This window comes from Ziziphus jujuba, chromosome 3 (genome assembly GCF_031755915.1).
Source record: "Ziziphus jujuba cultivar Dongzao chromosome 3, ASM3175591v1".
Lineage (NCBI taxonomy): Eukaryota > Viridiplantae > Streptophyta > Magnoliopsida > Rosales > Rhamnaceae > Ziziphus > Ziziphus jujuba.
This window is the reverse complement of record NC_083381.1, coordinates 10,513,599-10,534,366: the sequence shown is the minus strand read 5'-3', so window position 1 is coordinate 10,534,366 and position 20,768 is coordinate 10,513,599. Positions and strand designations below refer to the sequence as shown.

The 20,768-nt window shown below is 28.4% G+C and overlaps 2 protein-coding genes and 1 pseudogene across 2 annotated transcripts in view; 1 reads left to right on the top strand and 2 right to left on the bottom strand.

Annotated features, from left to right (window-relative positions):
• Positions 1-20,768, bottom strand: part of LOC107422148 (putative lipid-transfer protein DIR1) — a 324,822-nt gene that overhangs the window by 254,963 nt on the left and 49,091 nt on the right. The gene's annotated exons all lie outside the window — the stretch shown is intronic.
• LOC107422157 (uncharacterized) lies at positions 5,630-9,151 on the top strand (annotated as a pseudogene).
• LOC125423505 (pirin-like protein) lies at positions 8,921-11,526 on the bottom strand. The gene is made up of 8 exons (XM_048477956.2): positions 11,158-11,526; positions 10,903-10,952; positions 10,749-10,787; positions 10,583-10,611; positions 10,406-10,468; positions 10,209-10,312; positions 9,283-9,785; positions 8,921-9,191 (listed from the first exon to the last, which is right to left on the bottom strand). Exons 1-7 carry the CDS (start codon positions 11,364-11,366, stop codon positions 9,302-9,304), a joined length of 978 nt encoding a protein of 325 aa, XP_048333913.2. The 5' UTR covers positions 11,367-11,526; the 3' UTR covers positions 8,921-9,191; positions 9,283-9,301.

Below are 20,768 nucleotides of genomic sequence, written 5' to 3'. Positions count from 1 at the left end.
TTTCACATGAAAGTTTCATCTATATATAGGGAATTTTATTTTATTTTATTTTTATTTATTTTTTTCATATAATCGAGAACTTTTTTCCTAGCTTAGCAGCTAAATTCCTTGGATTTCCTTTCTTTGTATAGTATGAAAGCATTATTTGAAAAGAAAAAAACAAAAACAAAAAAAAAGTCTATGTTTTTACACTCATTCTGTGGACATTGATTGAGGAGCTTGATCCCTGAAGTTTTTCATCACCTTAGTAGAGTAGTTTCCCTGCTCAACCAATAAAGCAATTCCAATGACCTCTAAAGAGACTTCATCAGTTTAATAGATCAATTTGATAAATAAAATAGTAATAATAATAATGAAAACTTGAGGTCAAGATAATTAATGAAGATTTTGAAAACTCTCAGCCATAGAAATATGTTCTTTATTATCATTGATGATGGAATACCTAATTAACTACAACTAAAATATTCACGTTTTACTTTTCAATATTATAATTTAAGTATTAAAAAACTAAAATAGAGTTAAAAGTCCTCATTTAACCAACAGTTCCACTGATGCTAGCAAAAATCTTTCTATTGTGGTTGTTCCTCAAAATGATAAAAAAAAAAATAAAAATAAAAATAAAAAGCAGCAAACAAACAAAGCAAAAATAGAATCCCAAAGAAAAAATATATACTTACATTAATTAAACGGCTACACACGATCAACCCAATTGAAAAAATTGAAAATTAAGGCACTAACTTCAAACCGAGAACAAGGTCCAAAAGTATAATTAACCCTAACATAAAAAAATATATATATATATATCAAGAGTCTGCCTAGTAAAATGCACCTTACATTTTGAAGAGTGGTTCCTAACATTATAACTATTGAATTCCACATAATTGAATCGGACCTTATAATTACATGAAATCTAATGACTATAATTCACCAAAAACAAAAACAAAAACCAAAAAAAAAAAAAAATCCAATTTAAGCCTAATTATGATTAAGTGTTGCAACTTATTTGAGCCCTAATTATATGAGTCAAATTTAAATTTGTTGGCTTCATGATTTAGCATCAAATCTTCCTTTATAAGCCTTTTGATTGCTTTCAGAGTTGGAATTTAAAAATCAATAATTTGATTGATTAATATAGTTAAAATCTTATTTAAGTAAATTTCATTGGAATCTAGTAAACTATAAATGTATTTTTAAATTTCAGTCATTGAATTGATCTAAGGGTTGATAAATAAAATTTTAATAGTTAAATCATGCATAGCTGTGTATATATATATTTATAATAATTATCAATAAGATATCCTAATTAAGACTGTATAAAGTCAAAATATTATAATGTGATCAAGATTATATATATATTATATGCATATAAGCATTTTTAAATTTCATCCATTAAAGTGATCCAATGGTTGAGAAGTTCAAATCTAATTTTTTTAGTGGAGTAGTACCAAATTGGATCACGGTCCTAGACTTGATCTAGAGCAAGTGGGAATTGAAATCAAAGCAATTTTTGTCACAATTGCTATCTTATTAAGCTGAAAAAAGAAAAATAATTATGACCAATGAAACATGACACAATGATAAAATGCAACAAAATGATAGAATACTGTAAATGTCGAGAGGTCAAAGTAATCATGTGAAGAGGCTTTGATAATGGTGGTTGGAAAGTAATGAAACAGAAGTATAGGCAATGCAAAAAGACAACTCAATTTCCACAAACAACCGAAATTTCCTTGACATTTCCTCAAAAATCCATACGAAAATCGTCGACAAGCTATACAAAGAATGAGTTAAGTATTTAGTACAGAGTTATTTTAAAATAAAGGAAAAATTGTGGGTAAAACTATCAGGTCTACATGATATTAGCCTGATTGAATATAAATATGTAACACAACTATTGATTTGGCCTTTTGGATCAAGTGTATGTTTGATATAGCTTTTTATCCTTTTTTTTTTTTTTTTTTTTTTTTTTACCCAAAAGCCCTTTTGGATCAAGTTTGATATAGCTTTTTTTTCTTTCTTTGCCCAAAAGCTCTTCTACTCAAAACTCATGTAAGTTGCACATGAATAAAGTTTTAGTGATCATGTGTAAATCATGTGATATTAAATGATTCAAGGGTTGTGCGAGGTATGTTAGTTTATACAATGGTACTTATCATTTGCCTTTAAGGGTGTGCAAGGATCTTAATGCTTTAGTCTACAAATTCTGGTGGGAGGCTAAACCAAATACGTCAAGCTACCTTGCTCTAAAGGCCTAAAAGGATATTTGCAAACCAAAGGAGCTAGGCAGTCTAGGGTTTAGAAGATTTAAGGATATGAGTTTGGCTCTTCAAAAACTCAGTGGAAACTAGCCAGTGGTGAGAACTGCCTATAAACGAGGATGTTAAAAGCAAAGTATCTTCAGAATGAAACATTCTTTGGTTATACACTGAAGAGAGACCTCATGGGTTTGGCAAGGGATTGTGAAATCAGGGAAACTCCTTCGTAAAGGATCTTGCTTTCGAATTGGTGATGGCACTTCTATAGATCTTTGGAAGGACCCTTGGATACCTAGGCTTCCCAATAATTGTCCTATAGCTAAGGAAGAGGCAGATATAACCAACTGGAGGAGGCTATATGAAATTTGGGATGATAGGAGCCATTCTTGGAATGAAAGTGTGATTCGACACCTTTGTAAGGTTGAAATGACTGAAGCTATCTTGCGTATAGAGTGGCCCCATATCCATTGCAAGGATAAACTCATTTGGTAGGGAAACAAAGAGGGAAGGTTTTCAGTTAAAAGTTGTTATAGTTTGCTTTTTAGAAATGATTGGTCAAATGATTGCAATGGAACATGAAGGAAGCCCTGGAGGCTTAAGATCCATGAACGCCTTAAAATTTTCCTCCAGAGATTCCTCTCCAGTGTCATTCCCACACGTGAGTCAGTGGTCAACAAAGTCGGAAAAGGTGATTGCAGCTATGTGATGTGCAATGCTAAGGTGGAAATAGCTTTCCATATTTTCAAGGAGTGCCATAACATAAGAAGGCTAGCCTTTGCTAGCAAGTGGAGCTGTAAACTCGATTGCTGGGTGGTTTATAATATTGGGGAACTTGTGAAATTCTGTATTAATCCTAAGCCGGAAGTCTGCTTCCAAAACGTGGAAGGAAGAACGATAATAATCTTCTTCACCATTATGCTGTACTTTGAATGGAACTGTAGAAACAAAAAGTTATTTTCTGGTGTTAGTTTCAATCAAGATGAAGTGTTTCATTTTAACCGCATGGTTGAGGAGTTTATGATAACTGGTGATGCCACTGAGGAATTCACTCAAAAGACTGAGTGCTGGAAGGTGCCCTAGGAAGGATGGTGGAAGATTAACACGGATACTGCTTTCTGTAATGGACAAGCTAGTCTTGCTTTTGTTGTCAGGGATTAGAAAGGGAAGCTTCTCCTTTTAGCTTCAAAACATGTTATCTGTAACGCTTCATTTGAAGCAGAGCTAAAAGCTGTTGTGTGGGTGGTGAGCGTGGCTTCTAAACCAAAGTGGGATAAGCTAAGCTGGTCTTTGGATTCTACATTGGTGGTTGGGGGCATCAACATCCCGGAGGACATTACAGTTTGGGCAACCAGATATGACTTCATTCAGCTACGAACCATGTTGGCAAAGAATATTTGGAATATCTCTTGGAATTCTAGAGCTTCTAATGGTCTGGTAGATCTTGTAGCCAAGAATGCTTTCCATGCAATTGTGCTTTTTGATTTAAATAATTGTTGTTTAGACTCTCTTCCAAAGGACATTTTGGATGTAATGGCCTTGATTTACCCATAAATGGCCTTTTTCTATAATCATCCCCCTTTTGGAGACTTTTGTGCATTTCGCAATGAATTATTATTTATTAAAAAAAAAATGTGATATTAAATGATGTGTTTTAGTCTTAACCATCAGATGGAATGAATTAAAAATGAATGACTATGATTAAAAAGCATAAATAAAAGCTCAAAACACCAAATAGAGAATTCTAACTCCAAATGAATGATGCAAAAGAGAGTCAACAGAAGACATAAAAATGATAAATACATTATTACTTCTTTGGACACCTTTGAAATGCTCAACTAAACTAGATTAGAGTTAACTACTTTAAGTCCAACTCAATCAAATTAAGCTACTTCAAATTTTACTAATATAATTATAGTCCAATCACACATTATTACTGTTTCAAACTGCTTTTGAGCATCAAGCTTTGTCCAAGAAAGCTATGGAAATTACTATAACGCTGCTAAAATGAAAAATAAAATCTTAGGAAGATAAGTAAAGTAGCTATGCTCTATTCAAGATCACAAAAGCTTAGATTAGTTACTATTTAGTAAATTTAGTATGAAGGAATTGCATGTTAATCGTTTTCTTAGAATATTACAATTTACACCAAAGTTTCAATTTATTGCGTTTTGATCTATTTAGAAGTTTTTGGCATACTGTAGTTTTTTTTTTTTTTTTTTTTGGAAATAAAGTAGGCTTTTTTCTTTTTCTTTTTCTTTTTTTTTTTTTTTTTTTCTTTTTGGAAATAAAGTAGCCAAACTTTATCAAGAAGTAAAGTTACATAAATCCTCTTGTAAGCAAGGAAAGCAACCACTAAAACTCCTTATGCTCCAAGATTCTACATGACTCAAAGAAAGTGCACACTGAGCAATAGCATGTGCAACACAATTAAAACCCTTGCGAACAAAATATATATATATATATATATAGATATATATTCCAACTAGGAAAAAAAGATAAAATACTTTTAATATCATTAACTAGAAGACAATTGACACCTAAATGATTAAGGTTATCTCAACATGTTGAACTGCTAGCTGTGAATGCATCTGTAAATCACCTCCATAGATCCCCCATTCAATACAAAACAACATAGCCTCCTGTTGTTATATATACATATATATATATATATATATATATATATATATATAAAATCATGGAAAAATATTAATTGAATAAGAAATAAAATATTTTTGAAAAAAATAAACTTTTATATATAAAATCATCGAAAAATATCAATTGAATAAGAATTAAAATATTTTTGAAAAAAAATAAACTTTTTAAAAAGAAAAAAAAAATATATATATATATATATATGTATATATATTATTTCAAATAACCACATTTTACTCCCTCCAACTATGTAAATTTTTGCACTTTATCCTCTAAAGTATACGTTTACATTACACTCTAAGCTATAATTTTCCTATCATTTTTGTCCAATCATGTAAATTTTGTCACAGATTTTTTTTTTTTTCCTACTTCACTTTATTTGTTAAAATATTTTAAAATTGTTATTATTTTAAAAAAAAAAAAAAGATTTTCATTTTTTTAAAATTGAATTTATTACGCATATAGTCCCTCTAACAAATTTACGAGAGAAAAAAAAAACAATGTGTATATATGTATATACGTGTATGTATACGTATAAAACAAATTAAAAGATATTTGGATGAAAGATTAGCCAGGAAGTTGTACGGTGCAACAAATTAAAGAACGTAGAGGGCAAATATCAAAATAATAAAAGAAAAGTTTAGGGACCAAAATATAAAATGTGGTATAATTCAAGATCTACGATGCAAATAAACTACTTTAGCTATTTCAACTAAAACCCCTTTCCGTTACTTAATTTTTCAATCTGAACCCTCCTTCTCCCACGCCTAAACTCAGAGCCTCAAAAGGCTTCTGGTTTTTATTTTCTTTGGAATGGGAACCCACAAACCTATAGAGAGCTTATTTGCTTAATTTGCTTCGGTTCCGATTGGCGACCAAGCATGTTGCTACGAATAAACATTTGGCTAAGAAGAAAATATTTGTATAGTAAAAACGCTTGGAAGGAAAATGCAACATTGCTCTTCGACAAAGAAGAGCAAAATCAGAGAAACCCCTTTAAGGTTCTATTATCTATACCTATTGTATAATAGTAATCTACATTTTTACTTTTTTATAATTTCTTGTTAATTTTCTGTCAGTGAATTTCAACATTTTTTTTTTTTTTTTTTGGCTTGTATTGACCAAACCAATTAATGGGTTTCTGAGCATTCTCTTTTTATTCTCTTCTTGATTGAGAGAAAAATTGGTTGCAAATTCGTTTCTACTATGTGGGTTTCTCCAGTTTCATTTTTCCAGACACTATTTATTTATTTGTCTTTTATAAAATAATAGTAATAATACTAATTTTGATTTGTAAATGTAAAAGTTTATGTTATTGGAAATTCTTTTTGACATTGTTTCTATATCTTTAGTCCCCAAGAACACATATAGATGATGAGTAATGCAAATGCAATTGATAAAGATAATAAAATTTTGTTAACTACATCCAGGAATCCAAGTGCTTTACTAATACTATTTGCTAAGGTTTTTTTTGGTCATTTTCTTACTTATTCGTTTAGATTATGTCTGGTAGTTAACTTTGATAATAAATTTTGATTCAGAATGATACTTTTCCTACATTAAATTTTGATTCAGAATGATACTGTTCTTGTAGGAACTAAAATTTGACTTTCCCAATGCACAACAAATGAATCAGGCTGGTGGTGGTAAAGGGTAAGTTATTTCATTTGGTTGTAGTTTTATACTCAACTGCTTGGTGACCCATCTACGTGGGGTGCTGATAAGAATGAATGAAAAAAGTTAAGTGTCTTGGACAGCATTTTGTAGTGAAGGACTTGCCAGATTAGTAGTAATGCTTTTGAAGATTCTTTCGTTCTGATAAGAATGGGGCTTTTGGGCTAGGATATTGTAGTGAAGGACGTATGCAAACATGATTGTAATGTTTTTGTCCTTTACTTAATAATGGACCTTTTTTTTTTTTTTTTCTAGATTATTTCTGGAGATTATTGAAATTTGTTGTACTTGTGATTTTACGGATGTTGTGCTGGTTCATGAACACCGTGGTGTACCAGCTCGTTTAATCGTTAGCCATCTGCCTTTTGGTCCAACTGCTTGTTTTCACTTGCTTAATGCGGTAAGTATTTTAATCAGTTTTAAGCTGGCTTATTGTTGGTTCTCCTTACTTGTTAGTGGCATTGATATGTTATTAGTGTTTTACCTGCAGGTTACAAGACATGACATCTAGGACAAGAAAACCATTGGAACAATGCATCAAGCTTACCCACATTTAGTTCCTAACATTGCAATTTCACAGCCAAGGTATTGCATCTTTATTGGAGATGTTTTTTATTGCCAGCATTGCTAAATGGAGAATGTTAAACTGCAATTAAAGAGAATTTCTTTGAGATATATTATTAGCATCAAAATTAGTTACAAACTTATCCAATATGACTATGAAGTGTATGAAAAGACAAACATAATGATCTTTAAACGTGGTTGAATCAGCTGATGCTACTGTTTGCATTCATAGGTTATCATAAGAATAATAGCAATAAGTGAATGGACATTATTCCTCTATAGCTTCTCTTTTCTCATGGGCAGTAGGTCAGGATTTGCTTTCATACAATTTCGATATTATGAACATTTATTTATTCTTGTCATCTAATTACTTGAGCATTATAGTTTTTTATTTATTCTTTTGATTTTCTATAGCTTGGTGAAAATCGACCATTCTATAGCATCTTTTCCCAGCACTGAAGCCAGATATGAAACGATCAATTACTTCTGCTAGCCAGTCCAACTATATCTCATTCAGGTTGGTAAAGTATCACTTTGTTTAATGCTTGTCTTTATCGTTGTTCGGTGGCGTACAAATAGGTCACAAGGAGAACAGTTTGTAATTGTATCCATTATCAATTTTCATATAACAGACATCATATTTATGAGAAACATGGAGGTGAGAAATCCATTGAGCTGAAGGAGATAGGCCTTCGGTTTGAGTTGCAGCTTTTCAGGTAGCTTGGCTGCTTAATTCACCATTTAGTTCGTTTTCCACTGTAAAGAAACCTGGGTGTATATTTTTGTGTTTTATGTTGCAGATTAAGTTGGGAACAGTGGACAAAAGTTGAGTTCGTTTTCCACTGTAAAGAAACCTGGGTGTATATTTTTGTGTTTTATGTTGCAGATTAAGTTGGGAACAGTGGACAAAAGTTGAGCACAGACTGAATGGGTGATCAGACCATACATGAACACATCCAAGAAAAGCAGCTTCATTGGGGAATGATTTCTGCTTAATTTTTGCTTGCATTCATCATGTTTTGTTAAAATCTTACAAGTAGTGTAGTTTTATGTATAAAACTGCTATTACTATTAAATAAATAAAAGAAGGATTTGTCTGAAAATATGCGCACTTTGCTATTTGATGGGTCTAGCTTATTGATTAGGTTCCATATAAACCACTGTTTCCTCAAGAAACTATCACAAATTTGATAATTATCAGTGTTCCATATAAATCTTTATTTTTTATGTTTGCAGTAACAGCATCAAAAACAAAGATTTCTGTGTACTGTTGATGTTTGGATACCCAGCAGCAGCTAGACTCGCATTTTGTTAAGCATGGAGACACGAATTTGTCAGATACCCAGTTGAAGAATCAATCTTAATGTGATACAATATGGTATAATGTTCAGATTTATGCATTATCTCTAACAGACCCATGAATTGATGGTTGGGATTTTTTAGTCAATTTTCCATAGAAATTTTTGGATGTTCGAAATTTTCCTAAAATTAACTAGGAAGATAAGATTCATTCAGAAGAAGTCTTATGTGCTGGAATCATTAATTTATATGAAAAATTAACAATTTTAAAGACATAAATATAAAAAAAACCCTATATATTCCATATTTATTATGATGATTTGGGGCCCTTTCCTTTTTGTGGGTCCTTAGGCAAAGACCTTTAGCGGCCTTGCCCTTCGGCCAAGTGTTGGATATGATTAAGAATCCAACTCACAAGAAAATCATACCACCATCAAATCCCAATGGAAAAGGAATCCCCAGTGCAAAACCAAATGGAGATAAAACACAAATCCAAATTATAATCATCAACTACCACATAAAGATAACCAAAACAAACAAAATATACTTGTTGAAAAAGAAAAATAAAATAATAAGAACAATAACAATAAGCTAACCCCATCATGACTTTAGTGATAAATTTCCAAAGTTTGATCCAACTCCAATTTGAATATCTTCTAGAAGCTTTTGCTCCAATGACTAAAATTTCTTCTTTTTTTCTTTTTCCACGTCCTACTTGATTGCACTTATGGATGAAGATGGTGACACCTGACAAAGATGGTTCCTTTATTTACTTTTTTTTTTTTCTTTCACACTATTTTCCAAGGATTGGAAGGTTCTATAATGGATTTTTGGGTACCTTTTTTAATTTTGCTGACTCATTGAGATCTCCAATATTTTGCCATTTCAAATCCATTCTTGCAATAATGATAGTCCTCAATTGCTCTATCAATTTCAGCTTGTGTGTTCATCACAAATGGACCATGCTGCACCACAGGCTCGTTTAACGGCTGTCCAGCGATCAGCACGAACCTCAACGGCTTCGAAGATTTGTTCCAAGCACATAGACCATCTCCAGGACCCAAGACAAGGATATGGTGAGCTGATACAGGTGAGGAGTTTGGGGTGCCAAATACGCCTTCCCCTTCAATTATGTACACAAAGGAGTTCCATGATTCTGGGATGCTTTGATGAACTTGCCTTCTGGGTTGTACAGTGAAATCAAGGTACATTGTTGGTGTTCGGGTATAAACCGGAGACCGGACTCCCATTGACTCTCCTGCTATAACTCTTACTTCAACACCATCTTCTTCTGCCCTTGATATGTCCTCACTTAGAAGTTCTTGATACCTTGGTTCAATCCTGCATGATCAAAAAGAGGTAAATTTCAACGTGGTCTTGTTATTCAGCACCAGAATCAATTCAAGATTAGGATATTTGATTAAAATTTATGAGGAAAACATAGTTTGGATAAGATGATATGGTTTTGGAAAAGAAATCAAATATTTATGTTAAAAATAAAACAGCTTTACCCTCCACCAACATCTACCCGGAAATAGAAGGAATAGACAAATATGATAAAAGTTTACCCCAAAACTTATGGTTTTGGTTGACAATAATATTGTCATTATAATAATTAAATTATTAGATTTTGTGAAAAGTGAATCAAGAAGCATACAGAAAGAGAGTAGTTTTTTTCGAAACAGTATTTCTAAAGTTGTTTTTAAGATTTCTGTTATTTATCACCCAGAAAAGAAAAAACACAGAGAATTAAAAAAATCATACATTTTGTCTTTAGAGGATAAATTGATCCAAAGCTGCAAACCCTTTTGAGCTCCTTCTCCAGCAGGCATTTCAGAGTGGATTATTCCTCTGCCTGCTGTCATCCACTGTCCAAAAAAAAAAGACAATTTTACTACCAAAAATTTTTGTCTTAATAGACAATTTATTCAAGAAAAAAGTGGTTGAAGTTACTTTCTTACCTGCACATCACCAGTTCTGATTGTACCCTTATGCCCTGCAAAGTCTTGGTGAGTCATGCCTCCCTGAAAATCCCCGACGAAAGATAAGTAAAAAAACACATAAAATAAATTACTGCACAAAATTTAACCTCTTCACGGTCACAACTTCTAACAGGTTTTGCACAAAACAAGTATTACCTGTAGCATATATGTGACAGTCTCAAAACCTGTAAAACAGTATTTGAATTAGAATATTAAGAACTTAAAATACATATAAATATGAATACCCAACTACCAGAAATGGTCATGGAGGCTTAATGATTCAACAACAACAGCAATGGAATTAAGGAAAAGAGTGAACAACCTCTGTGGGGATGATCAGGAAATCCAGCAGGAGGACTCACTGCAAAAAGTGGTCAAAAGAGTTGCAAATTTTAGTACTAAGATTTTCATTCAATGAAGAACTTTAATCATGGAAAATGACAAATATTACAATTAATCATCTATAATATATATACCTGAAAAATCATCCAGCATGAGAAAAGGATCCAGGTTTCTCAAATCACTCCTGGAAATTACATGCAACCCATGAAACAAATCAATACCCAGATGCCAAATCTCAAGAATGCAAGAAACCCATGAATCAAAACAGGGAAATTAAATCAAACCCTCAAAAAAAATAAAAATAAAAAAGTCATAATCACAAAGATACACGTGCAAAAACCAAAACCCAGAAAAGAAACAAGAAATTTGGCAAACAAAAAAATAATTACCTTCCAATGCCTCTCCTAACAAGAGCACCATCACCTTCATGTTGAAGCTTGGCCAAAACCTTCTTGACAACCAATCTGGGATTGCTAAAATTGGGAGCTTGATCTGATTGAGACATGGTGTTTCTTATAAAAGAAGGGACTTTGAAATTGTTTGGTGGAGAAGTAATTGGTTTTGTAATGAACAGTAATCTATGTGCTATAGCTCTCATAAAGCGGTTAACAAAATCTGATTTTTTGGATGTAAAAGATTTGAATGAAACATTGGTATTTATATATACAACGAAATGGCTTTGAGAAAGAAATGGAAGAAGAAGAAGATTATAAGAATATTAGAAGAAGAAGAAGAAGAAAAGGCTCGAGAGAGGTCAGAGGGGGGTTGGTTGGTAGGGTCTGACAGAAAGAAGTTGGAGGCGTGGGGAAATTTGGAGATGGGACCCAGTTGCCTTCCATGGACCAATCATGATTGATGATGTCAAGCTCTTGTCATCGTGATGGAGGGATGGAAAGCCATTTGGGCCTTCTTTTCCATGTCAATATGGGATTTGACTTCCTATTTTTTTATTAATAACTAATTAATGATATTATGATTTTTTTATTTTTTTTTTCATGTTGGTGCTACCGCAGCGTTCAACTTTTATTTTATAAGAGTATTGAAAGCTTTTAATAAGTTCACATTTATTTTTCTTAACCTTAATATGTTTTTTAAATTAAAAAGTTAAAATAGAATGCAAATTTAGAATATTTTCAGGAAACTTTTTAAATGTATTATATATTTTATTTTAAAGAGTTAATAATATTTAATAAATTATTCATATAAAAAAAATTAAAAATAAAATAATAAATGTTTAAAGAAAAAATAAAATTAAAGACCATAAATAAAAAGTGTTTTTAAAAAATCTTTTGAAAATTTATTTTTTATTAGACCTGGTACTATATCATTTTGAATCGTATCGTGTCATATCATGTTCATGTAAAATTTTAATTAATCCAAATACTATCCAATTAAGTTTTCTGGTAAAAAATATATTCAAACACATTCGTTAAATTATCATATAATCCGTTATCGGACTCATTAACCCATTAAGAGTATATATAAATTTGAAAATTAAAATTTAACTAGCCTTCAAATAATAACATAATATTTTTAAAAAAAAATCTTGCAAAAATACTTGTTTATTTTTAGATTTTTAAAAAATTAAACTAAAAAAGAACAAATCAATATATGTTTAACAATAAATTAAATAATTTTAATATTAGAAAACTTGTATAATTATAAAAATATTTCTTTTTAATGAGTTTATTGTGTATTTTCATATTTCACCTATTAAAATTCTTTAATTTATTAGGTTTTATTGGATAACACTGATACAGACTCAAAATGATATCATCAATCCAAATCCGCAAATTATCATACTAATTCATATTACCTACCCACAAATTATTGTCCAGATTCATATTATGTTATCTTATCGTATGAGATTTTGTCATGTCTATTTTTTCTCTAAAAATATACTATTTATAATGAAGATTGCTCTTTATATTTCAAAGAGTATATTTAAAGATGCCTTTCCAAATTTAGAGATTCAAACAATTTTTTTATATAAAACTTTTAATATATTTATTTAATACATCTATAATTTTCAATGCACAATTAATACCTTTATTTAATTTCATTTTTTTTATATGAATGTGTGTATATATATATGCTATAAGTATCAAAATGTTCACTAAATTTATTTACCAAATTATACATGTTAGAATATTATTAGTTGGTATATTTAATCTAAATATTAAAAAGTGAATTATCAAATGGAAAAGCAATAAAAATAAATAAATTAATTAAATATTATCATATCATCTGTCATATCATTTAATAAATAAATTTAGTAAATATTTTCGTAACTTTACTACTATTGTATATATAAAAAAGAATGGGGAAAAAAAACACTTTGATGCAATTGAACGTTTGACGATAAACAGCAATTATTTATTGAAAAATGAAAAATTAATAGTAATGATAAAGAATGGTGTTGGAATTGATAAAGAAATTTATTCTTTATTTTGTTCGATTTTTTCAATATGCTCTTTATTTTAAAGATTATAACCTTTAAAATAGAAAGCTCCACTCTAAGATGTTTTTATTTTATTTTAATGCCCATGGCTATAAAATGTTTGATTTACCCACTCTAAGATCTTCATATTTTATTTTAATGTCCATGGTTATGAAATGTTCGATTTACATAAGATATAATAACCAGCTTAAAAACCATATTTTTAAATTTCAAGCTTGATGGTTAGAAAGGAGGAGTTGTGATTTGAACTTATAACCATATAAGGTGGGTGAGGAGCTTACCAGTACACCAAATGACATCTTAGTTAAAAAAGAATGATAATAAAAAATAAAAGTAAAAGTGATATCACTTGGATTAAATTATTATGTATTTAGGTCCCAGTAATTTTTTATTTTTTTTTAAATTGTGCAATTTTTTTATTATTTACAATAATTTTCATGTTTTCGATGTCTTGAACCCAAAAACCACTCAAGATGTAGGTAAAAGTGATTTATTAGCTAACTAAATTAACTTAACCTTTATCCAATCATAATTTTTTTTTTTTAAAAAAAAGGAAAGTAATAATAATTTACCAAATTTAGTAATTATATTAGTGTTTATGTACAAATCTAAATTTCTAGAATATTTGAATATTTTCTTCTAGAGCTGCAAAAGAATGAAAAAATGTGATGTATCTTGGGGCACTAATATGATACATCTTAAAAGGCACTCTAACATTCAAATCAACACTATGTTTGAAGCATTTTAATGTTCAGTGCAAGCTTAGAATAACGCACTTTATTCTAATGGAGATACTGTTCTTATATAAAGTGTCTTTAAGCTTCTTGTATCCTATTGAGACTCATACCCTTAATTCTAAGAAGGATTAGACCATAGAATCGTTTCAGGATTGATACTTGGATTATAGAAGAATCCTTATGCTTGGTTGTATCCTTATCTTTTGCATTTGTTATGATTATCTAAGCATGACGTATATTCATCCCTCTTAATAATGAATCCATTATGGACCAAACTCTTTATTTCTATACGCTTAGCTGTGTTACCTAATCATAGTAATTTATTTCATCCACGTTGCTTGTTATTTCATATGCCAACCTATTTAATTCAAACCATGCCGTTTCTTCCCATATTGAATCAAACCTCACGTTATACCCATTAGTTGTATCATACCACACGTGTTTCATATCTCATGTGTGACACACACTTGTTTCATACCACATATATATTTTACATATACTTTTATATCATGGCCACGCAATATTATCTTACTTCATCTTAACCCAACTCTCCACCGTTTTACCCATTATTTCGTTTCATTCCAACCTATTGTTTCATCTCATTTTCTATCTAACCACACCATTTCATGCCACCATTTATTTCTACCTATAATTAATGTATAGTACATGTTCGTTTTCTTCCCCTATTGTTTCTAACCATGATGTATCCTATCATGATATATTTAGTCATGGCGCATCAAATAATGGTGTCTCTAATAATGGATATTCCACTAGTTCATCCAAGGATGCTTCTAACTATTTTATATGGAATCTAATACGTCTTAACTACCAATGTTGTTTCATCTATTATTTATTCTTCCATGGTCATTTACGTTTCTACTTTGGTCATATCATCCATGCTCGATTCATCCATGGCATTCAAAGAAGAAATTACTTGGGCTATATTGTATCTCACACAATTAGTACTATTTTAGCATATTTACTTTGAGCATATCCGATAGCTTGTCCATTAAACCTATTTATTATTTATCACATCATACTAACAGATAGTTTTTAAAAATATATATTTTAAATAGTATTGTGCAATACTTCTATAAAGCTGAGGTGATGTTAAAAAAATAGAAAATATCTAATAGACCTTTTACCTGTAGAAGGCTTATTACACCGTGTAAGCCACAAATTCAATCTGTTTCTCTTTTCTCTCACCTTATCAATTTATAGTCCCGTATTTCTCCTTTCGCCTCTTATCTCCTCTCTCAACATGCCTATTCATTTCATTAAAATTCTAAACAAAATTTAATGGAGACGAATTTTAAAAAAAATATCATTTATTGATAGATATTATACCATTCAAACATCAATATAGTCCAAACCTTTTGCGATATAAGCTTCAATAGAAAGTACAATTGGAGATACTCTTAACATTCTCAATTTTTTTTTTTTAAATCTCATTTCCTAATTTATCCCTCAATAAATTCCAAACTCCTAGTATATATATTTCCAAAAAAAGAAAAAAAAAACTTTTAATCAAATATTTCTTTTCTAAAAGATTGAAAAATATATTTATTCAAATTTATATGAAATTTGTAAGCGAGTATTCTAAAAGGAATCAAATATGATACTTTCTATTACTTATTTGTAGAAAAATATATTTTTTGTTTGTAGAAAAATAGTTTTTTCTTTTTAAAAAAAATAAAACAAATACCATTTTTTTTTTAACAAAAATACAAATATTTTTTATTTTTTCGGGTCAACTTTTAATTTAAATGTTTTTTTTATCAATTTTTAATTCAAATATTGAATTGACAAATTCTAGAATTCCCATACTTTTCCTATAATAAATTAACCAGTTAGGATAAATATGTTTGGTATAGTAGTTTTTTTTTTTTTTTTAAATCAAAAAGCTCTACTTAAAAAGACAAAAACCAAAAACTCTTTTAAAATTAGCCGTAGTTAATAAGTATTTGCTGAAGAAAAAAACAACTTATCAGAGAACTCAAATTTTTAAAAACTTTTGCAAACGATTTATGCACAGAACCTTAAATATCTTTTCTTTTCTTTTTTTTTTTTTTTTATTGTTATAAAGAATCTCAAATATCAAAGCAAGTTTCATATCTATACCTACGTTTGTTTTAAAACAATTTGAAGCAGGCTTCTTACTCGATATTAGTGATAGATAGGTGATAAAGTAATTATTAAATAGTTTTGAAATTGTTCCTAAAAAAGAAAATTGTAAGTAGTGATAGATGCACTAATAAGCTTTAAATTTTAATATTTTTTCTTCATATATTAAAATGGAAACCTACATAAATTAAACTCTGAGTATGGTTTAATCTATATGTTGATAACTCACTCAATTATGACATGGTTTTAAGAGCCTAGCAGCAAAGCACTACTTTTTCGGACAAAGGTTTTAAATTCAAATTTTAATATTTATTATTATTGTTTAATATGTATTTGGATAATTCACTTAATTATGACAAGGTTATTCCTTTAACATATATTTGGATAGAGGTAAAGTTAGTGGATCCTTTAGAAAACTGATAATTTTTTTTTTTTTTTTGGATATTTATTGTAAGGTGGAAAAGTGTGAGTCTAGGGAATTAGATTCTCACCAATGTAGAAAAATATATGGAAAAGTTGTTCCTATATATATAGGTGTTATTTTGAGAATTCAGAAAAAATAGTTTTGAATTTTTTTTAAAATACATACTTACCCTTAATTTATTATACAATGTTAAATTTAATTACTTATAAATCTCAACTTTCCTATTACTTATCAAACAAACCAAGAGAAAAATTAATTCTCAAAAAACTAAATCCTGATAATAATTTTCCCTCTCAACTTTAACACTTTCTAAATGAGGCCTTAAGAATAACTTAATGATAAAGCGATTATTTTCTTGGATAAAAGTTTCAAGATTGACTCTCTTCATTCTTTTGTATAGTTTAATCTTATAATTGATAACTCATTCAACTGTAATATAATCGTCATTTTAAAGATAACCTAACAACAAAACCATTATTTTCTAGATAAATATTTTGAATTGGAATCTTCTCATATTTATAAAAGTAAAACTAGAATTTGTGACATGGTCACTTTTTAGGAACTATTTGATATGGTTTGTGGTAATTTTAAAATGGAATTATTTATATATATATATATATATCACTTTTACATAATCAATATTTTGTCTATATAACACTTTTAAATAACCAATATTTTGTCTGATATGCAGGTGCGTTACGCAGCCAACCATGTCATCAAGACGTATGCATAGGTCTAAAATGTTAGCTTAACTAATTATAATATTTATAAACACACACACGCACTCACATACAAGAGTTTTGCATGTTGCATATTAAACAAAAATGCATTAGGGTATACATATATATATATATATATATATAGTCTTTCTACAGTCAGGATCGTCAAGATGGAATTGCATACGGATCCACGAAAAGTAGATGCTGCACAAGAAAAAAACGTTGGCTTTTCTTTTAAGAAAAAAGCAAACGCTACACAAAAAAAATGTCAGTTTTTCTAAAAAACACCGATTTTGCTCGGCTTTGCTCCTAATCCACATGAAACTTTATCTGGTCGGTCCTGACCATAGAATCTCTCTACATTTGAATTTGAATAATTATTTTCAGTTTATAATGAAAAACATAATAAATAAACGTTTAAAATTGCCACATGGAATTTTTTAATTTTTAAATTCATTTATTAAGGTGCCGAATATAATAACTTGTTAGATCATCATATCCCTCGTTATAAGATAGAAGGCCTCTCATATAGATATTTTTATATGATTGATTGTATTATTTATATGATTATTTAAAGAGTTTGTGTTTGGTATTCATGTTGGTCGTCTATCCCTTAATTGATCATTATGCAACACAAGCTCAACTTTAAAGAAAATAACAATATATTTCACACTGGCCAATAGTGAGACTGCATGGCATTATAATTTTTATTTTTGTAAGCTATGGAACAATTTTAGAAATCAATATATCATAAATAAATTACATTAAATCAATCACTTTATAATCATGTATAACTAAAATAGAGATTGCATGTAACCAATGATTTTACAAAGAAAAAACCTAGAAGAGTAAAGATTAACAAAAATAAGATATATGTTAATTAATATACATTATCTCAAATACTGATCCTATATATGATACATGTAAAGATTAAAAAATGTTTTATTTGATTTCCTAATTATTTTATAAAATAACTAATAAAGATATTTTTTTTCCCACAATAATCAATATAAATGAAGTAAGAAATGGTCAAATTTTATAATAATATAAAACAGTCATGGATTATCTGTTCACATCAACATCCATGTGATATATACACGACGAAAAAAAAAACAAAATTCAACATCCATGTGATGCTATCTATAATTTATTTTCTTTTGGCCTAAACTAGATAAACAAAAGAATAGGTGATTTTTTTTTTTTTTTTTTTTTTGTTTTGACCATGTTCCTAATAAAATTATTCATAGTATGCCATGCATGTGACAGCCAACCCATTTTTCTAATAGGAATTGGAGCTAAACAAGTTGAACTTTAACATATAAGTTCACATTAATGCATAAAGACAGATACAAGTTCTCATTAATGTCTAAAGACAGCTAAGGATCAACGAACAATTATTTATTATTTATGATGAATGGGAATTTGTTTCTATATTTGAATTATTATTTTTTTCTATTAAAACTCTGAAAAAACAATCGTCTTTATTTTACGGTGATTTGCAAATCAAATTCATCCCAAATTATCATAAGAGAAAAATTATATTATATTATATATATATATATATATATATATATATATATATATATATTTTGACGTTCATAATGATTAATCATTACATATAATCATAGTTTAAAACATCAAATATTTTTGCAAAATTTCTATTTTTTAAATATGTTGAAAGGAAATTCAACTTTTAAGACAGAAACAGGTTTAATTTCCATAATATTTATCGAAATTTTTAATACTTCTTCATAATTTCTATAGAAATTTTTATTATAATATCTGCATCAAATCCTTCATAATTTGGTTAAAAAATTCATAATTTCCATAGAAATTTTAAAAATTTTTATAAATTTCCATAAAAATGTTAAAAATATTTATGATTTTTTTTTGGTTAAATTTTTTTATAAATTTTATTAGTTAAATCTACCTATCATATTTTTCGACAAAATTAGTATCACAAGTTATAAGTTTACCTACCTATTATTAATTTTTTTACAATAATAAATTTAATATTTGTATAAATATAATAAAACATAAACAAAAATTAAAAGATGTGTAGAAAATATATTTTCAGTAAACTAAAATTCAAAATTTCAGTATTAATTATATTTGAGACGTACAAATTTAACTTTCAAATATTCATATCGATGGTATATTAACCATTATATACAAAATTATCAAGGAGATATATTTTTTAGTAATTACTTTTTAAATTTCATATTTTTAAATAAAAATGAAAAAGATACAAATAATTCACAACTAATTAAGAGTTTTTTATAGTATTGAAATAATATTTATAAAATATAATGTAATTATAATAATTATTCTATATATCTTAATTAATAAATAATTTTATTAAATCTTATATTTTTTTATTAATAATAATATTTTTTTAACTATTAACGTTTATTATAAATCAATTGATTAAAATATAATATTTATTAAATATTTTTACAATTTTAATAGTCAATTTGATAATTAATTAATTAAATAAGTTAATTTTAATTTTTTATTAAAAAAATTATTTTTAAATAAATTTTTAATAATTTTTTTTAATGAGTTTTTATCGATATTTAATAATTTTTTATATTTTTGTAAATATTTTTATATTTTGAACTGTTAATATATTTTAAATTTTGCATACAACATGTATAAAAATAAAATAGGTAGATTTAATATCATTTTTTAATAAAAAATAAGTTTTACTAGATTATTGGTTTTTGTCAATTCAATATAATAAAGAATTTTTTACGTATAAATTTGAAAATATCATGTCATTTTTATGCATTGAAAATATCAAGTTATTTTTGTATGTTATTTTTATACAAAAACTATGTTTTGACTTCTAAAAGGAATCCCATTCAAGAAAAGAGCCAACAAAGCGATCCCAAAAAAATTTTGTTTGACCCAAACATGGAAGTTCCCAAAATGGACCCATATGGGAATTATCCCGAAAAGCTTTATTTGACTTGAAATTTTAAATTATATTTAAAGATTTTTCCAATTTCCACACTTGGAAACAAAGCAAGAGAAAAGCAGAAAAGTATTAATAAGCGTGATTTGGTCATCATGACGGGTGATGAGGCATGCCAAACTTCTATTTTTTTTATTGCAAATAACCTTTTGGTTATCTCATATTTTATTTTACTCTTTGAAAAATAAATAAATAATTTCCACCTCAAGAATTATATTTTGATAGTTGGAAATTAACCCAGATTCCAAAACAGAAGTCAGAACAGGATCTCAATCTTTTAAGATCAAGATAAAACCTAAAATGTCAATGACATCCACCATACATAAGCATTGCGTTTGCCTTTTTTCTCTTTAAACAAACATTTTTTCCACTTTGTTGAAAAAAAAAAAAAAATCTACTTTGTATTTTTGGAATGGGCTTTGTTATTGAATAACCATGTGGCCCACTCTTGCCGGCTATTGTGGTTTAAGAATAGTCTTTTTAGGGGGGAAAAAAGATTCAAAAACAAAACAGAACAAAAAATTATGTTATATGAAAAATTATATAATATACAAGGAA

What these genes read in the sequence shown, in the direction of transcription:
- LOC125423505 (XM_048477956.2), bottom strand. Translation starts at nt 11,366, where the DNA reads ATGAGAGCTATAGCACATAGATTACTGTTCATTACAAAACCAATTACT. An exon ending in GTTAGGAGAGGCATTGGAAG is followed by an intron (nt 10,953 to 11,157) that starts GTAATTATTTTT and finishes TGTAATTTCCAG; the next exon opens with GAGTGATTTGAGAAACCTGG. An exon ending in TTATCCTCTAAAGACAAAAT is followed by an intron (nt 9,786 to 10,208) that starts GTATGATTTTTT and finishes TTGATCATGCAG; the next exon opens with GATTGAACCAAGGTATCAAG.